General features: G+C 34.9%; 1 protein-coding gene across 1 annotated transcript; it reads right to left on the minus strand.

Moving 5' to 3' along the window:
• Positions 1-668: 668 nt before the first annotated feature.
• LOC104499458 (serologically defined colon cancer antigen 8 homolog) lies at positions 669-12,881 on the minus strand (the record flags this gene model as incomplete). The annotated part of the gene is made up of 8 exons (XM_010142966.1): positions 669-822; positions 2,928-3,116; positions 5,670-5,734; positions 7,058-7,198; positions 7,498-7,623; positions 8,036-8,149; positions 12,520-12,602; positions 12,717-12,881. Coding segments are annotated over 8 exons (1,037 nt in total), but the record flags the coding sequence as incomplete, so codon positions are not given.
• Between the last annotated feature and the right edge of the window lie 205 nt (positions 12,882-13,086).

A 13,086-nucleotide genomic window follows, 5' to 3' on the forward strand; every position in this document is an offset into this window, starting at 1 on the left:
GTTCCTCCATGTTGAACCCAGGACAACCTTCAAAAAAAAAAAAACCCACAAACAAAAACCAAAACCAAAGAACCCCCAAAAAGCAAATGTCTCTCAATTCCATAGTAATTCACTAATAATACAGTAGATGTCACTAAATATCAAGGATATAATTTAGGTCAGTATCAGTTGATTTTATGTGGTAACTAGGCCTAATACAATCATTGGATCAAAATTATTATTTACATAGCACAAAAAGCTTCCTGTCGGTAGCATCAGACAGGACTTCTCATCTTCAAAGAGTTGTATTAGCTTATCAGTGCTTGCACTGCACTCATCTGAGGAAAGAGTCTTTCACAGGCATTTTAAGTATTTTTCCAGAGTAGCTCAGAAATGTGGTAAGAATTATCCTTCTACACATCATGGATGCCTTTGAAAATTCTACCATTCAATTTCTATCTCCTAGCTGTGAAACTACATCACAATTTAAATGATGGCCTAAGAATGCAAAACAACCTACAGCCTTGCTGAGAATTTTAGAATGTAAATATGGAGTTCATGTTACTGCTCAGTAATAGTCACACAGAACAATCCTTTTAAATCTGATACATCAATATGTGATGAAGTTCCTATGTGGTATTCTCTCATTAGCATGAAAACTAATTAACATTTCCAGTAGATCTGTATACTGAAAGGCTATTTACCTTTGTTTTTTCTAAATTGGCCTCTTCTGCCATTTGCACAACTTGTTTAACTCGCTCACAAGCATTAGATTCTTTTTGCTGTATCTCTTTCATGTTTCGTCTCAGTGAAGCAATTACATCCATCAAGTCATCTCTTTCTCTGTATATGAAGAAGAAACAGGTATTTCTTCTACATCTTCTCTCACAAGAAAAAAAACCAAGACGTCTATCAAATAGAAAATGTTAACAGATGAAAGACATAAGAGTGGTAAGTGAAGCAAGACTAAAACAAACATGGGTTAGGAGTGAAAGACAGCATACTGCTTGCTTGGCAGGTATTAAAAGTATCATTTGCTTGATGACCAGTCCTTCAGTTCAAAGGAGCGGATCACTAGTAAAACTTCCAGTAATGAGGGCAGAGCTCAAGTCATTAATATATTGAAGAGCAACATTCTGTCAGCATTACAGAATGGGGATCCACGCTAAAAAACCAAAAAGGCTCATTTCTGAAGAAAAGAGATTGAAGCAGTAAGAGATTACACCATCATCAAATGTAAAAGAGGGAGAAAAAATAAAAGGGTTAAGTTCAACAAGTAATTTACATTACAAAGTATAACAAATGAAAATTAGTAGCCTTTCAGTGCAAATGGAACTAAACTACACTGCAAGACTTCTAGATTCTACATCCCCTCTGAACTTCCGTTAACTAAGAAACTGAGTTCTAAACCAAAGGGTGAAGCACGCTGGTAAAACTCTAATATGTAACTTCAACTTCTCATTATTTTGATACACTGAGAGCTTTTAAAGTGAGTATAATTGCCTGTGTTTTAGGTGCAACTACAGAATCTGGCTGAAAACTTTTGTGCTTGGGTTTGCTTGGGTTTTTTTCTTTATGTTGTGTGGAATAGTAATACTATTATATTTCCCAGAGAACTAGCAGTCATATTCTGAAATTTCATTTCAACAAGATTTGGACAAAGTCCCTTTGAAAACCCCTACTGAAATATCTTTGTTTTTAATAATTTGCATCACAGGAAAACGCAGCTTTCAGATTTTTTAAAATCTCAAACTGAAATAATCATTTAAGAAAGAGAAATAGGTCTGTTCAAATCTTTTGTTTCAAACTGCACTATAACACAAGGTGACAGAATGTACTGATTTATAGTTTGTTCACATTTTCCAGTGTCTGTGACAAATAATCACTTCTCTTACAAAAGCAGATTTTGAAACACGGCTTTTCAGCAACAGATAGGTTTCCTAGAAAATTCTTGGGCTTGACAACAGAAAAACATGTAAGTCCTGGCAACAGCCATCTAATACATAGAGATAATAGCCATTTAACAGACTAAATGTACTGTGTTACTTCAGTCTTTTTGCTTTTAATTGACCCACTACCTCATTTCCAGGAGGCTTATTCTAAAACTTCAGAAATCCTAAGCTTCTGATAACTGACAATAAATCCAGGTCTGTTTTAATTAACTTTGAGAAAGCTGCAGTATCCTATCACTATTACTAGCAAGTAGAAAGGGAAAGATTTTTGAAGATGATTGACTAACAGAATTTAAGAAAATAATTTAATGCTGTTAGGATTTCTGAATTATACTATAGCTGAGTATTATAATAATTTAAATAAAAGCTACAATTAAAAAAAAAAAGGCTGCAGCAAATAATTTCATTAATTTTTATCCAAAAGAATTTTTTTCCCTGACTTACTGTAGTTAGGGAGGAGCAATGTATCCTATCCCAAATACTTGGCCTACTAAGCAAACTCAATGGAAAAAAAAAAAAAAAAAGGATTACACTGCTGATGTATCCTATAAATTTCCTAAATGTAAGTATAAAGTTGAGCCAGAAAAACCTCCAATTGTAGAAAGACGAGGAACTTTTGTGAGAAATAATCAGTCAAAATACATGCACTCCATAATATTTGTTCTGACAAAGTGAAGGGTTTGTTTGTACAAGAAGTGCAGGAAACAGACTATCAACAGCCTGATTATCTGGAGAGCTCAAGGTATTGTAATTACAAGATAGTGACTAACATTCTTTCCCAGTTGAAATAAATAGCAAACCCACCACAGATTTCAAAGTGGCTAGGACCTATGCTCGTGTTCTGCCATTGATTTTAGCATTGTAACTTCAACTTGCGAGTCCATTGTTCTGTAAGGGCACATCTCTCTATGAATGCTACCCAACATACTGAGACTTACATGGTTTAATATAAGCAACCCTACTATCAATGAGACAGTAAAACCTACCAAAACCTACTTTGTTACTCTCTCGATGGTCTGCATGTGAACATTAGAATGAGTCTGTGCAAGAACTGCCTCATGTTGTGCACATTTCAGACACAGACCACCAACTCGGCTAGAATTAGTGGCTGAAATGAGTGACTTCTGGTGTTTTAGCCTTCCTTCCAAATCTTTGCAGACCTTCTGAGACTCTGAAAGCTCTTTTCTAGAAAGAAGAAATAAAACAATATTATTTGAGCAATCAAACATTTCTACAAGCTGTATTGATATGCAATGTGTAATTACAGATGTAATCTAAAAAGAACTGTAAGAATCTCTGTAATGAATAGTATTTTACACATTTCAGTAGGCTAAGGAAGACTTTAACACAGAAATAATAGTTGAACTGCCTAATCGAATTTTTAATAGACAAACAAAAATTATATTAATTTGTTCCTTCCCTCTGTAGTATCATAAAATAGTGAAGTTACACAGAAAATTATTAGATAAAACTTGTAGGCTTACATACTGTCTGAACAGAGTAAAAGATTCATGAGCAAGAAACCCTACCAGCTATATAAATATTTCAACACCCTAAGGAGACCTAAGGTCTCCATGGAGACGTTATAGCAGCCTTTCTGTACTTAAAGGAGGCTATAAGAAAGGTGGACACAAACTTTTTAGCATCAGGACAAGGAGTGTTGGTTTTAAACTAAAAGAGGGGAGATTTAGACTAGATATAAGCAATAAATTTTTTACAATGAGGGTGGTGAAACACTGGCACAGGTTGCCCAGAGAGGTGGTAGATGCCCCATCCTTGGAAACATTCAAGGTGAGGTTGGACAGGGCTCTGAGCAAGCTGATCTATTTGAAGATGTCCCTGATCACTGCAGGGAGGTTAGACAAGATGACCTTTAAAGATCCCTTACAAACCAAAGAATTCTATAATTCTATCTATATAGCAGTTCTTCTGTTCTTACTAATAATATCATTAACTTCACATTTCTTCTCTACTCTCAAATCATCTGTAAAGTTACAGTATAAAGTGAAAGGTCCCTAAGCTCACCAGACAAAATCCAGATGTATTCAGCACATTTGCTCTGACTCAGCAATACAGATAAGCTTGGGGTCAACCATGTCTTCAGAAAAACAGGCTAAGTTTTAAACTTGTCTCTGAAATTTTTTACCAGGTGCTCTGAATAATTTTCTCCATAATTTCCAAGCATCTGTCAGGCCAGGAAGAGTGCAAGCAGAAGGAATGCTGGTATCGGGAAGTTCCAGACAAACACACACTGTGCACATATAGATCAATTTGACAAATTGTGCAATGAATCCAAAACTTTTGGTTTGTTATGCAGGCCATCTGGGCAGCATACACATAGTAAGTCTGACACATTCTGGCTGCATTAGATTTACTGTGCACATGCTATGTACACTGCATGCATGCATGCTTATTTCCATCTGGGAAATCTGTGCACTTTTTCCAATTTTAGTAGTTGGTCTATTAAATATAATCCACTATAACCTGATCGGAATTTGCTCTGCATATATCATTACCCAGCCATGGTACTATGGACCTATTGTTGAGAAATCTTGGACAGAAGGCAGCAAGTTCTACATAAATTCATGCTCGAAGTTAAAAACAAGGATAGTCCACATGAAAGTGATAAAATTTCTCACTTTAATTAAAATTTAGCAAATGTTCAATGCTTTACAGAACTTACAGTTTGAAAAATCATGCCTCTTAGAAGAAATCAAGAGGCTAAATAATATACCTGTGGAAATTTTCAGGCTATTTTAGCCTCCAATGTGTATTTCTGAGTATACATAAGACTCAAAGCCAAGTGGGGGTGATGGGGGGGTGGTGGTGGCGGGGCGGGGCACGGTGGAATGGATTACGTAGCTGAAATTTAAGACCCTCCTTTACTTTCCCTGGCACAACTGGCTTTGGATGTTTAAGATTTCACCACTGCAGAGGGCATACTTAACTTGTCTCCCTACCAGTAATTCTTTAAACACACATGCAAAAAAATACAATTTTTGAGATATGGGATACCACAATTACTTAAGGAAAAATAGATTCAGTAGCAGTATCACAAATATAGGTGTGATATAGAGAGGGAAGCTTACTCCTGAAAACCAAACCATAAACTGGTTGCCTCTACCTGTTTTTCAATAGTTTTCTACTCATTTTGAATCCTTAGTATGTTGAGGAGTACATAAGGATTTATTTTCAAGTATTTTTGTGTTTAAAGATATGCAGGTTACATGACTGGAAACGCTGCCTGCACGCTTCAAAACTATGTTTTCCTGCTCCAAAATCATTATGTGGCCTAATCTATATGGCTGCTTAAGATTTCTAAAACTTGAGATATAAAAGTATTAGTGGAAGAAAGATAATTATAAAAGAGCTCATAGAAGTTAATGTTTTAACTTCTCTTTATTTCAATTGGTCTACCTTAACAGACATGATGTTTCTATAAAGAAAAAGGGGGAAAAGGATAAAGACATTTTATGTCAAGTTGGAATTTCTATAAATACAATAATGCAATTGAATTTTTAAAATTTATGTATTGCTAATATTGCTATATACTAGCAGTATATTTAATTTTGATACATTTACATTTGAGAAAACAATGTAAAACCAACTTTCAGGGACACTATCAGAAAACATGACATTCAGACATTCTCTTAACTTCAAATTAAGAGTGGTTCATGTTGATATGAAGTGATAATTTATTAACAATTCTAAGGAAAAAATTTAAACATTTCACTTTACCTTAGAGACTGTATTTGAGCATCACGGATATCAATTTTCTCTTGATAAAGAAGTTTTAGTTTCTCCTTTAGAAAAGATGGGAGAACAGAAGTGTCTTTTGCTTTCTTCATAATACCCTCTTCATAAATAAATCTAGACATTAGCCAAATTAATTCTTTTTCCCTGAAGATATAATCTTATCAAAACACTAGTGTCAGAGAAATCTAAATATTTCATGCTTGTGAAAGTCTCCAAAATTAACACCCTCCTGTTTTCTTATTTCTATACATTTTGCCAGATCCTCATATGGTAAAATGCTTCAACTCCAGCTGCAGCCCCCTACAATGATTTACACAAATTGATGATCTTGTCTCGAGTTTGCTCTTAGTCTCCCACAAGCCAGCAGAATTAAGAAGAATCCTAAAGAACTTCAAGTAGACAGCCTATGCATATGAAAAACTAGGTACACAGATCAACTATGTCGATGTTAAATACAATAGTGATAAGCCAGATAAAGCACCAGAAATTTAGCTCACTATGACACTTAGAAAGAATTCACCATCAGTATGAGTGTCTTGCTTTAAATATGAAAGATGAAGTAAAAGTGTGATTACTGTAAAATCTGGCTTTCAAACAACTGCAGGCATTGGGGATCACTGAAAAAGTTTTCAGCTCTAGATGATGCACAAAACAAACAAAAACACATTTTACTGGGAAAGATTAATAAATACATATAATTATCTTGCAGAATTAAATTACCCCTTAAATTCCACAGTACACATATGCACATGCATAAAAAACATGCATCAAAACTTTCAGTTAAGCATTTCTTCCCCAAAAGATAGCAATGCTATCTGATTAATTGAGAGAAAAAAATTAAGAACATCTTCCTAAACTAAAAAAAACCAAGGTAGAGACAACATCATCTCTGAATCACTAGGACTCCTCTGTATTTCTGAAAAGCACAAAATGGATAATTCAGTTTAGGGAAAACAGATTGCCCAAAACTACTTTTGTATCTTACTGAGCCTGTGCTTCTCCAGGCAAGCTCTGGAGCGCTACCTAAATTTCACAGCTAGTTCCCACCTGCTTGTATGTTGTGTTACTGTTAAAAATCTCCACAGTACAGTGGAGCCATCACTGATATGCCTTGTTTCAAGAACGTCCTATCTCTACAAAGTCAACATCTGTAGACACAAGCTGCCACCTGTGTCTAAGTGGATAATAATATTAATTAGGGTATAATGAGAAGATGAAGTTTAAGAGAATAAAATTTGACCTTAGATTAAGGTTCAGTCAACCAAAACTCCTCCAGTGTATGTTACAAAATTAATTACCAGAACAGCAGCACCCACAAAGCTCCAAAAGGTTTTACAAAGGTATGACGCTGCAAGAAAGTTAATACCAACCAGTTCTACATGCCATTTTTCTATTTCTCCAGCAGCTGCTGTAACAAAAGCCTGGTCTTTGTTATGTGCTGGTGATAAGGTCACAGGCTGATGAATGCTACAGTCTTTACCACCTACAGTCCAGGAGTTCTGAGCATTTCCCTAAAATAAAAATATTAATGCTTCAGTTAGAATTATGTAGGCTGTTAGTATTTTTTTTAAAAAAGCAGATGTTAATTATGTAAGTATTGAATATTAAAATTTTCATTATAGTAGAATATAAGAATCAATAAACAAGTTAATTAGGTTGGCAACCTACAATAATGATGTTATCCACAGAAATACACGCTTACAAACTCATTAAATTTTTACTAAAATTTAGTTTTCTAGATAGCTATCTAGACAGCCTTCTTTATAAAGGTCCCTGAACAGATTAAAACAACAGAAAAATAAAAACTTACTGAGGCATCTAGAAGAGTTTGTTCTCTCAGAATATGTTCTGCAGTTAAGAATTTCAGTTTCTGATGGAGCTCCTTGTTTTCAAGTACAACTACTTGTACTTGATTTTTCATCCCAGACAATTCCTCCTGGAGGACACAGGAACTACATGTAAAAGGTTCCTTGAGACAAATGTCAACACTTAAACACATCTTCAGACCAAAGCTCCAGATTAATATTCTTAACTATTTTAACTCTTTTAGAGAGAATGAGAATAATCAAAAGACAGATTTTGCATTTTTGCAGCTTGAATTTCCATATAACTTCCTTCAAATATTGCTTTCTTGTACCTGTAATAGAACATAGAACTGTCTTTGAAGATCCTTAGGTGCTACACAGGCACCAAGACACATGCTAAAGCTCAGTGTTTAGTGAACTGCGTTTGGCTCAGTTTTGGTCATGAAAACGATCAATGTCAAGACTAAGTGTAATCTGTTCTTAAAGCAATTCTTAGTATTTAAGGGACCGGAGTTTTAAGAGGTGAAATATGTTGTCTAATACCTTGCAAAACTTCACTTCTGCTTCTAAATGGTTAATGTACTGTGACTGATCATTGATTATAGGAACAAGATCAGAAAGGGCTGGTAAGTCTCCAGTTGCAGCTTCTGGGGATTTCTGAAGGAAGTAAAGAATAGAATGTGTTATTTTCCACCTTTCCATTTATTGCAGTAACACATTGCTTGTACAAAAAATACTAAGTACACTTAGTAAAAAGTCACCAAGTACTCGATCATGAGGAAGGGAGAAACATTAAGAACTTAAATTCTTCAGTACAAAAAGTAAATATTTCACTTCTGTAAAAAAGTACAGCTGCTTGATTAATGACATCTATAAAGCAAGATTAAATCATATCCACAAACCGATTTGTAAAAGAAATTCATACTGCTATTTAAGTGTATAAACCATTTTAGGCAAACATAAGGCAACTCCTCCAAACGTTCATTGCTATGGAAACACAATTGCTACAGAAACACAACTACATCTGCAATTTTAATACCTCCACAGAAATGCAGGGAAATGTGTAATAGATACTACATTTATCAAATAACTTGCCTATTGGTATTTTAAAAGACAATTCTAAAAAAAAAAACCAAAAAAACACAAAACCTTTCTGAAGACCCTATAAAGGGCTAAAATTTTTTATAGCCTCACAAATAACTAGTTAAAGAAGTTACTGCCCATTCAAACTAAACAATTACATCTGTGCCTTGCTGACCACAATTTAAAGAGGGATTAAACGTCTTACCAAATGTGAAAAACAATCATTATGTTACAGCATTTACTCCTAAGAATACAGTACAGATAAAGAACATAAGAAAATATTACTAAAGTATCCTGACAACTCTAGCATCTCTGACTCTATTTAGCAACAGTCCTTGTCAGTCTAATAAAAAGGATTTAGAGTATATTTCACAATTTTTTTACAATGTAATAATTTGTTTAGTTCTAATGAAGTATTGCATACTTTAAAATATGTAATGGAGTAACAGATTTAAGCATAAATATGTTAGTCTACAAAGAAACAAAAATATTTGAGTTCCTACTTTCAAATTTAAATAAATAAGCTGCTATCAGATCCTCACACATTCCCTTTACGTATTTCAATATTAGTTTATTACTTAGTTTGGTATTTTATATTGCAAATTTCATCTACTGAAAGAATTTTATGTACAGTCTAATGCTAGTTGACATAAATTAACTATTTTAATTCCTGAACTTAAGAGAAAAACCTATCAATGCAAGCCACAGTGCTTTGGTTTAGTTTGGGGTTTTAATAATTAAAATTAAGATAGTCAAACCGGGACATGCCTCTAAGTAGAACATATATGCTCTTATACAAAAGATGTCTGCATTTTTCACCAATTTACTGCAAAATTTTATTCACATCTGTAAAAGAGTACAATTCCTTTCTTTGTATTCTTTTCTGGTAAGGATACAAAATGCACACTGAGATGTTTATAGGTCCCTCCCAGACAAACAGCAGATATATTTCTAGCATTAGTTCACTACTATGGATGAAAACCAGCATCTTTATGCTGATTTGTAGCTAGTTTTGAAACTGATACAATTCTAATATCTCTGATCTTGTGTCAGAAACACATCTTTTTGTGCAAAAATATTCCGTTATATGCTTCTCAAATACACTTAAAGTCTTAAGGATCATAGAAATTATTTCCAGGAACTAAGTGAACAGCTGGACCCCTAAATCTACTAAAAGATTCAGAAACCTATATCTTTGTTTTTAAATATTACTTTTGAAACATACACCATTAAAAAAAAACAAACAAAATACCCAAACTACTAATGGCTAGCTATTACATCTATGAGTTATCAACAGCTTCTTCCAACAATCGATGGTTTTTTTCCTCAAAAAGGTATTACGTTTCCCTGTCCAACCTTTCAAGACAGAAAATTCACTAACCAGCATGAGGTGAAGGTTTCTAGCAACAAAAGCCTTCCTGTCATATTATACCCAGTTTAAGTATTGGCTGGATTAAAGGGAGGACTCTTGAGCAATCTGGAGCTACAATTGCTGAGACAAATGGAGGGTTTTCCAGAACCATCTAGAAAAACATTCAGAGGGAACTTCAACTTTGCACTGTATTCTGCCTGGCTCTGAGCACTTAAGTTCCACATTCTCTCTCAGAACTCACCTTGCTTTAAAGTCTGTTAATCTCAAATTTTTAAAGTTTTTAAAAAATTAGTCATGGTTGTTAACGTAGATATAATATAGCACTGATAATATTTGTAACTCATCATTCTGTTCCTCTGGCTGCTATTCATCCTTCCCTAATTTCTGAAAGTATAAGAGACATCTTGAAGCTGAGGCCTCCAGCCACCTCCCTGAAAAGATTACACCACAGCAGCATTCAAAAATGTGAAAAACTCCACTTCTATTCAAATTGTTTTTCACTGGACAACAGTGCTAAAGTTTAACCCGAGAAACTTGAGAAGCATCACTGTAATATATACAAGAATGTTAAAGAATGGTTTCACTAAAAGGAAAATAACATGTAGTATATTTTCCCAACGGAAGAGCACCAGCAGACTTCTTAACTAATTAACTCAGAGCACTGTCACTGGGATATTTCTTTATTTAAAAGACTCTACCTGCCCTTTCATGGGGCAAATACCTAGTAGATCATTTGTGATTTATTTTTTTACTTTTTTCTACTATGGAATTGTTGTCAATTTATTATAAAATAATTTGGGGATTTTTCTTTAATATTCTGATAATATAACATGTTATAGGGTGAAAGAATAGAGGACAGGGAATGCATATATTTAAATTAAAATATATTAAAATCAGAACTGAAAGACACATCTGATCAGTATGAGTTACCAAACATTTATGCCTGAGTCTCAGAAATGCTGTTTACATTTGCATTCTTAACATTGAAAAGTTTCCTATATAAACACAAAGGTTTATAAATACTTGGCAGCTTTAGAGCCCAGCATTATACACAGTGACAAACAGTTTTGCCAACATCTCAAATAATTTGGCCCACCCTGCGCTTTTCCAGAATGACTCAAATTTCAAGCCTCTAAACCCCAGAACTAGAGACACTCCTGCTAGCAGTCTAAAAATCTCCTGCTCTGTAAACTGGCAAGAAACAGTGGGAATCTGTCATAGGAACTCCAGCTGTAACAGTGTCAGGAACCCAGGCTGGGTGCAGTTAGGTTAGCCAAGACCCGGCTTGTAGAATGGCAGTTGTTGCATGAAGCAGTCTTGCTGGTCCTTGACTTCAGGTGATGAGGTAGAGAGTAAAAGGCAAATCCCTGCTCAACCATCTGGGTGTAATCAAAGACAAGACATACTCATTTGATGTCTGTTGCAACTTTTATCAATGGGCAGGGGAAGGGAATTTTGTAAAGATGATGTTATTTACACATACGAAACACTGCAAGATTTACTAAACAGTATACTTTCTTTGAAATACTATATTTAGCTAGACACATGCGGTCACCTACTATTCCGTAGTCATCAGGTATTTCTGCATAATTCCAAGCAAAAGGTCAAGGTTACTCATAATCTACATTTGTTTTCCTTGACCTTTGGGAAATCTGATTCTTCTTATACAAGAAGCATTTCTGCATTGTCCAGAAAACTACCAGACAAGCTCATATTTTTGAGGGGGTTTTTTTTGATGTGTGTGCACTTTCGTACTTCCACATTTTTTTGAGCTTTACACTTGGTCTGTCTTCAGAACACTTTCAGATCCTGATTAGAAAGCAGATGGAGGACACTGAAAAGGAGAATATGGCCACCACTTCACAGAATCCCTTCCACTGAAAACTTCAAAAGGAAGAAAAGAGACAATGCCCTATCAATACAGTAAATTCCCATCTTTTCTGTTTATTTCATCACCCTTTAATGCACACCCTGAAAGCACTATCACATTTCTTTGAAAAAGTATCCCATGCTCTGAATTTTTCCACTCTACTAAAATTTCCCAGTATAAGCAGAAAACTTAGACAAAGATGTGTTAAAAGACGCTTCCTCTCCAAAGGCTAAATACAAAGTGATACTAATTCATGTCATGTCAAGGTCAACCGATCATGCACTGTTCCCTTGAGCTACAAAACACCAATTCTATCCTGCATCAACACAAAACAGAAGTATCTTGCAGGACAACCAGACTAAACCTGTGAATTTTAGAACACTCACAGAAGGTGAACTTTCTCCATGTCAGAACAGTAGAGCTAGATTTATTATACAGGCTCAAAGCAACACAGCAGGAATATATGCTCTAGATTGTTCTGCTTCTACCTCAAATTTGACAGCAGAGAGTTGCTTTTCTTGCTTAGTATAAATCAAAAGTAGGCAGTGAAGGCCATACCAAGTTCTGGCCATAGCCTCAGGAATCTCCTATAATTCAGACTACAAGAATGATATGGTGCTGACTTTTTTTCCTGGATACTAGAAAATTGACCTCATCATGCTGCTCATTCAAACAACACAAAAGAAACAAGAAGAAACATACACAGAACAACATCTTCTTCCTTGATGGAGGGACTTCACTTTCCATTCTTTCTTGATGTTGCAACAAAATTTTAAGTTGATTAACTAGAATGAGATAAAAAAACCCAACATTATTACCAAAAACATACTTACTTTTTTCATTTAAATTGTAATAATTTCTAACATGTTTTAAACTGCTTGCTTTTGGAGTAATCTTACCTGCGTGACTGTGTTGCAGTTCCTGCCAAGCTGCATTCCCACTGTCCACGTCATCAGTGTCCTTGTCCACAGAGGACTGGTCAAGTCCAACTTGACCTTCACCCTCGGCAAACTGCCTTTCCTCCAAGGCATATTTTAGTTGATGGATGCTTTCACTAGCACGCTCTAGATAACATAAACAACATAAATGGAAGTATTTACTGACTTAAAGTTTAAATTTGAAAAAAAAATGGGAGAACTAAAAGCATCCACCGTCTGTCTACTTTACTACTTGATGTGAAGTCAGCCATTAGAAGCAATTACCTAATGCGGACTGACAAAACAACTACTGCATGGCACAATTTGCAAAAGGAATTTAATATGTTTTTCA

This window comes from Buceros rhinoceros, unplaced genomic scaffold (genome assembly GCF_000710305.1).
Source record: "Buceros rhinoceros silvestris isolate BGI_N320 unplaced genomic scaffold, ASM71030v1 scaffold30009, whole genome shotgun sequence".
In the NCBI taxonomy this organism is placed as follows: Eukaryota; Metazoa; Chordata; class Aves; order Bucerotiformes; family Bucerotidae; genus Buceros; species Buceros rhinoceros.